Source organism: Calliphora vicina, chromosome 1, assembly GCF_958450345.1.
Source record: "Calliphora vicina chromosome 1, idCalVici1.1, whole genome shotgun sequence".
Lineage (NCBI taxonomy): Eukaryota > Metazoa > Arthropoda > Insecta > Diptera > Calliphoridae > Calliphora > Calliphora vicina.
Window position 1 is genome coordinate 151,001,189 of NC_088780.1, and position 7,473 is coordinate 151,008,661.

At 28.3% G+C, this 7,473-nt stretch overlaps 1 protein-coding gene across 1 annotated transcript; it reads right to left on the reverse strand.

Annotated features, from left to right (window-relative positions):
- Positions 1-6,236: 6,236 nt before the first annotated feature.
- Positions 6,237-7,133, reverse strand: LOC135964084 (glutathione S-transferase 1-1-like). Its single transcript, XM_065516152.1, has 2 exons — positions 6,996-7,133; positions 6,237-6,925 (listed from the first exon to the last, which is right to left on the reverse strand). The coding sequence occupies exon 2, from the start codon at positions 6,921-6,923 to the stop codon at positions 6,291-6,293; it is 633 nt and encodes a 210-aa protein (XP_065372224.1). The 5' UTR covers positions 6,924-6,925; positions 6,996-7,133; the 3' UTR covers positions 6,237-6,290.
- Between the last annotated feature and the right edge of the window lie 340 nt (positions 7,134-7,473).

The following is a 7,473-nucleotide window of genomic DNA, read 5'->3' on the forward strand; positions in this document are numbered from 1 at the left end:
AGCAAAATGTGTTCCAAATAGTATAGATAGCTATTTCTTCGATCTTTCGAAAAAAAATATTTAAAAAAAAAAATAAAAAATTTTTAATATTTTTTTTCCGAAATCAAAAACTTTTTTGACTTTTTTTTAAAATACGCTATTTTTTTTTATTTTTTTTTTTTTCTTAAAATAAAGTTTAGATATTTTCCTTGAACACCTACTTGGTCGCTTAGTGGGATGCGAGTGGGATATCTATCAAAATAAATATTTTGTAATTCAAAACATAAAATTTTTGACTTTTTTTGCAAAATCATAAACTTTGTTGACTTTTTTTTTTCAAAATGGACCCTTTTTTAATCTTTTTTTTTAGGTCAAACAAAAGCTTAGATATTATCCTTGAAGACCCTTTTGGTCGCTTAGTGGGATGCGAGTGGGATATCTATCAAAATAAATATTTTTTAACTCAAGACTTACAATTTTTGACTTTTTTTTTTGCAAATACGATTTTTTTTCCAAATGGGCCCTTTTTTTTAAATTTTTTTTGTAGTCAAAAGAAAGCTTAGGTCCATTCCTTTAAGATATTTTTAGTCCCTTAGTGGGATGCGAGTAGGATATCTATCAAAATAAATATTTTGTAACGCAAGACATACAATTTTTTAATTTTTTTTTGCAAAATCAAAATTTTTTTCCAATATGGGCCCTTTTTTAATTTTTTTTTTTGCTCAAAAGAAAGCCTAGGTCCATTCCTTTAAGATATTTTTAGTCCCTTAGTGGGATGCGAGTGGGATATCTATCAAAATAAATGTTTTAACACAAAAATTGTATGTCTTGAGTTACAAAACATTTATTTTGATATATATCCCACTCGCATCCCACTAAGCGATCAAAACCATCTTAAAGGAATAGGCCTAAGCTTTCTTTATAGCAAAAAAAAAAATTACAAAAAGGGCCCATTTTAAAAAAAGTCAAAAAAGTTTTTGATTTTGCCAAAAAATCAAAAATTGTATATCTTGAGTTACAAAATATTTATTTTGATAGATATCCCACTCGTATCCCACTAAGGGACCTAAAATATCTTAAAGGAATGGACCTAAGCTTTCTTTTGACTAAAAAAAAAATTTTAAAAAAGGGCCCATTTTGAAAAAAAATTCGAATTTGCAAAAAAAAAGTCAATAATTGAATGTCTTGAGTTACAACATTTTTATTTTAATAGATATCCTACTCACATCTTAATAAGTGACAAAATAGGTCTTAAAGGAAAAGACCTAAGCTTTCTTTTGAGCAAAAAAAATTTTTAAAAAAAAGTCCCATATTGGAAAAAAATTTCGATTTTGCAAAAAAAAATTAAAAAATTGTATGTCTTGCGTTACAAAATATTTATTTTGATAGATATCCCACTCGCATCCCACTAAGGGACTAAAAATATCTTAAAGGAATGGACCTAGGCTTTCTTTTGAGCAAAAAAAAAAAATTAAAAAAGGGCCCATATTGGAAAAAAATTTTGATTTTGCAAAAAAAAATTAAAAAATTGTATGTCTTGCGTTACAAAATATTTATTTTGATAGATATCCTACTCGCATCCCACTAAGGGACTAAAAATATCTTAAAGGAATGGACCTAAGCTTTCTTTTGACTACAAAAAAAATTTTAAAAAAAGGGCCCATTTGGAAAAAAAAATCGTATTTGCAAAAAAAAAAGTCAAAAATTGTAAGTCTTGAGTTAAAAAATATTTATTTTGATAGATATCCCACTCGCATCCCACTAAGCGACCAAAAGGGTCTTCAAGGATAATATCTAAGCTTTTGTTTGACCTAAAAAAAAAGATTAAAAAAGGGTCCATTTTGAAAAAAAAAAGTCAACAAAGTTTTTGATTTTGCAAAAAAAGTCAAAAATTTTATGTTTTGAGTTACAAAATATTTATTTTGATAGATATCCCACTCGCATCCCACTAAGCGACCAAGTAGGTGTTCAAGGAAAATATCTAAACTTTATTTTAAGAAAAAAAAAAAATAAAAAAAATAGCGTATTTTAAAAAAAAGTCAAAAAAGTTTTTGATTTCGGAAAAAAAATATTAAAAATTTTTTATTTTTTTTTTTTAAATATTTTTTTTCGAAAGATCGAAGAAATAGCTATCTATACTATTTGGAACACATTTTGCTAAGAACAATAGGTAATAAGTTACATGGATAAGAAAAAACCCCTGTTTGACCAAATTGTCAAAATTTTACCCCCTATAACTCAGAGAGTTCTCGACCGATGTTGTTGAAAAATTGTGTCTGAGTTACTATCCAATAGAGCTAACCTTGGTGCAAATTTCATCCCGATCGGAAGACATCGATTTCAAAAGTTGGTTCACTTGACATGAAATCCCCCATATATATATTTTTAAATGTACTTCTCCATCAGGAAATGTTTGAGCAATCATGCATGAAATTCGAAATTATTTATTTAGTTATTTAATTAGTTATTTATTTCGAATCGAATCAATGAAATTAAGTCCAAACTATTTTTTATCACATTAATTCTAGTTTTTGATACATTTATCAATAATATTGGTAGTTTTTTTAACCACAATGAAAAAACTAATACACTAGATTTTTCACGAAATAACTGTATAATATTATTTTCATAAATAGAAGCGATTCAACGATTTTGCAGCACTTTGTTCGTTTTCCCTTTAAAAATTCTCTATTGTTGATATTTATAAAATCTTTTATTTCTAACTAATAGTCTTATTCAAAAACACAAATAGAATTGTTGATTAAATGCTACGAACAGAATGTTCTAGTTGTTTTTAAATTTTATCGTTCCGATAATAACGATGTTTACAAATCTTTCATTTAAAAGCTGATAGTGAAAGTCTGTTTCAATTGTTATCAGTTGTAAAAAAAATAGATTAAAAGTATTAAACTATGTATTCGAATTTCGTTTGAGCTATTTTATATTTATACGTTGCATAACTATATTTTTAAAGGAAATCTGTATTCAATTCCCAAAATGTTGATTAAAATCATGGATGTGTCAGAAGCTAAAAGGCCTAACTCCACTTTTCGAAAATTTCTCAGTTTTGTTATATAACTATCTAATTAGTTGTGAACTCTTTGAAAATTATTTTATTCTTATATTATTTAAATATTTTTAATTAAAAAATATGAAAAATCGGTATAGGGTTTGAATATTACTCCTCTTTAATTAAAAGCATTGGTTTAGTTAGGCCAAAAAAGACCAAAAAAGTGTTTCCAATAATGAAAAACAAACAATATCTTTAAACGTATTCACTTAATAATCTCTGACATACATTTCTCCAAAATATTAAAATGTTATGTCTACCAAGTACCAAGATAAGATCTAAATAAAAACGTGAGAAACCACAGCAGGTTCTAAATTAATTAATATTGTTAATAACCTAATGCCCAATCTGATTTATATTCGGTAAGCATTTATTAGTGAAAAGTTCTAGACTTTAAATACTTTGAGAGCTATCTGAGCGACAACAAGTAAGAGTACTATATTCGGCTGTAACGAATCTTAAATACCCTTTACCTTAATAAAATAAAAATTATTTTAGTTTTGGTAAAACAAAATTTTTGGAAAACATCTTTTATGTCGACCACCAAAAAGATAAGGATATATTCATTTGTAATACATCGAAATATTGGGCTTATACCCAGAAAAGTGTATATATTCTGGGTCGTTATAAAATCCTATGACAATCTAGCTATGACCATCCCGTCTGTCTGTTTAATATTCGATAGGACCTAAAGGAAAGCACCTAGGGTGATAAAATCGTCTCCAAATATTCTCTATTGATCAGAAATGAACAAAATTTAAAAACAATTGAAATAAGATACGACCTAAATGAGACCCAGAAATTTGGCGAAAATAGTTATTGCTAAGAGCTAACTTATCAGGTAAAATTTACCACTTCACCTTTGGTCCATTAGATATAAGTATGTGGACATCGTACCAAATCCACCTTTTAGTATTTATAATATCAGGAAAAAAAATGGTTACGCTATTTTGATTTTTTCTGCCCCAAAATTTGGGGCCTTATTTATTATGCAATAAAACCCCAATCTTGAAAATGAAATAAGACCCCAATGAAATGAAATAATTCCCCAAATAGAAATGAAATAAGACCCCAATGAAATGAAATAACACCCCATTATTGGGGTTTTATTTCATATGAAATAGAACCCCAATTTTTAAAATTAAATAAGTCCCCAAACACAGTAAAGGTGATCAAAAGCAATTGTGGGTTTCAAACGGTCTGCTATAAGGTCATATTTTCATAATGTCTGATAGTTTGAACACATTTTTGTTGTTTTTCAAACAAAAAAGTTTAAAAAATCGCGCAATTTTTTATTTTTTACACAACTTTTCGCACTTGATTATAAAACATTACAGTAATTTACAAAAGAATTTTTCATCAAAACTTGTCTTAAGTTAAACCTTATAGCTCTTATTAAAAAAGTTAGAGCAGACTAAATATACAAATTTCCTATGAAAAAGTTGACCTTTTTTACAATTAAAATCTTTTTAATTTTTATTTTTATTTATTTAAATATGAGAAAATAAATTGAATTGCTTTCTCGGAAAGTATTTTAAAACACCATTAGAAATTTAGAAAAAAATATATTTTAACTCTCTAACATACAGCTTAAGTTTCACAAATTTTACGGAAAGAAGATCTTATTAAGCTCATCGCAGAGATATCGCCTCATAATATTCCTGAAAGATCTTCGCATTCGTCCTTAATTATATTAAGAGCGTTTAACTCCTAATACAATTCTTCTTCGTTCTTGTGGTTGTGCTTAACATAATTCCTGGAAAGAAAGCAGTTACCAGCTGTTAGCACACTTACTCTTGCCTATCGGGACATAATTTACAGATTTTTCTTTTTCTTCATAAATTAAAAAAATAAATTATCCCCCAAAATTTATATTGGGGACTTATTTCATATTAATTTTTTTGGGGTATTATTTCATATGAAATAATACCCCAATTAAAAAAATTAAATAATACCCCAAAAAATGAAATAACACCCCAAAAATCGTTGTTGTTGCTCTCTGTACTAATTTTTGGGGAGTTATTTCATTTTATTTTTGGGGGATTATTTCGTGGGGGGTCATTTCATTCCGCCTTCCTCTATATTAAACGAATGTTTCCATTTGCTATCTAAAACTGATTTTGTTTTCATTAACGAACGATGGCATGAACGGGAACAGAAACATATTCATAATTATAGTTTTAAATTCGACAAAACTTAAATTCAGTCGAACGAGAAAGTTTTCGTTGTATAGGAATCAAACTTCAATCGACTTCGAGTGACTAACTTTCAATCGTTTTGTTTTTCGTTCAATATCGAGGAACTGAAGATTTGAGAAGATTAATTTTAAGTCGAAGTGTGATACCGATTCGAAACGTTTTAAAGATATCGGTAATACAAATTTTAATTATTGCGGTAACGGTATTTTAGCATTAACGGGATTTTGTACAATTTCTGTATCATTTAATTATTAATACGAAAAGTGTAAAGTAACGGTATTTTATGGGTAACTGCAGCTTAGCAGTAACGGTAGTTAACCTTGTTTTATGATACAAATGGTACTAAAAGTCTGAATTCCAAAAAAAGTACCAATAAATGTTACCTATTTTTAGTGCAAAATGTACAAATAATATCACACTCCAAATTTTAAGAGCAAAGATTGCTTATTATTTCACATTCTTTAAAAATATAAAAAGTTTACCCCTTTAATGCATATTGTTGCACTTTATTTTAGACGAATATAAGCTTGATACTAATTCAGATTCTAATTCAGAAAAATCAAATGGAGTACGAAAAGTTTCAGCTAACGAAATTTTAAATTAAACTAAAGCTTAATGGAATATTATAAATAAAAATCAACTAAATATTTGATACTTTATAGAAAAATAAAAGTAAAAATCATGCATTTAAGGGTTACTGTATTGAAGAAACACGGATAAAAAAATTTAAGGAAATCACTCAGTTTTCAAATAATTTTTGAGTGCTTTTCATACAAAATTGTTTTCCGTTCGTGTTTCTGAATTAGATGGTAATTTCAAATCAATATCTACGCGAAAAATTAACAAATATTTTTACTCCACATGTAACTAAGCACTGATACATATCCATTTGTTGCAATTACGGTCATGACTACTTTAAGATACCTAATTGTTTTTAATTATAACTAAATTTTCAAACACATTATTTAAATAAATTATCACATAAAACGCTTTTATTTACAAATATTTAACTATTAAAAAATAAACTACAAAACGTACAACTATTAATTTTCTTTAACAATTCTCTTGTAACTCAAGCAAGCCTCCAAATTCTCAGCATAACCAGGTACAACTTTCTTGCATTCCTCATACCACTTGGCAACATTGGCATATTTGCTGATATCAAATTTAACAGCCTCGAAATTGGTAACTGAAGCCAAGAGGGCAATATCGGCCACGGTAACATTGTTGCCGGCAGCAAATTTCTTGCCATCTAAGAATGTGTTGAAAAACTCAAAGGCAGCCTCGACCTTTTTGAACATTTCAGGATCGGCTGGGGCTTTCTTCATGATTTGTGGATAGTAGTAGTCGGCAAAGCTCTTGTAAAAAGTGCCCATATCGAAATACAAGCGCTGGTTAACCATAGCGCGGAGCTTCGGGCATTCAGGATACCATTTCTGGGTTTTGTCGTATTTCTCACACAAGTAAACCATAACGGCACGAGACTCCCACAAAGTGAAATCACCATCGACCAAAGTGGGAATGGTGTGTTGGGGATTGATTTTCAAGAATTCGGGTTTTAAATGCTCACCGGCTGGCAAATTTAAGACTTTCTTGTTAAGTTCAACACCAACAGCCTTGGCGGTCATTTCGACAGCACGGCAGGGTGCAGAGGGGGGCATGTAATAGAAGTCCATAGCTAAAGCAGATAAATATTTAATTATTATATGTTAGAAATGGATAACTATAGTTCAGGAAAATTTACTTACTTTCACTTAGTTCCGTTGTCTGTAAAGTTCTGCAACAAAATGCTTTCGCAACCTTAGGAAATTATTTGTTTTATAGGTATTTCATTGCACCTTTAATTTTGTTTATGATAGCAAATCATTATTAATTGCCAGAAAAACATTTGTTTGTTATACTATAGACTTTAATCATCAGTTTGTATGAATAATTGAGAAATAGATAATTTTGTTTATTGTTAACTAAATACTGGAACATTTTGATAACCACGGTTTTAGTTGTTAGTTAGAAATGGGTTTTCATATCTACCATTATTTTATTTATAATAAACCCCACAAGCAATGTTTTATTTTAAAGTTGTTTACGAGATTATTTTTAGATTATTATTATACTAAACTTACAGTATAATTATACAATATAAAAATTTTATTAAAACTTTGTAGAATTTTGTTTATTAATTTTAGTTAACAATAGCTAATGAATTTGTAATGATGCTACTGTAAT

Bases quoted from the DNA above. Each gene is read 5' to 3' on its own strand.
- LOC135964084 (XM_065516152.1), bottom strand. From the start codon at position 6,923: ATGGACTTCTATTACATGCCCCCCTCTGCACCCTGCCGTGCTGTCGAA.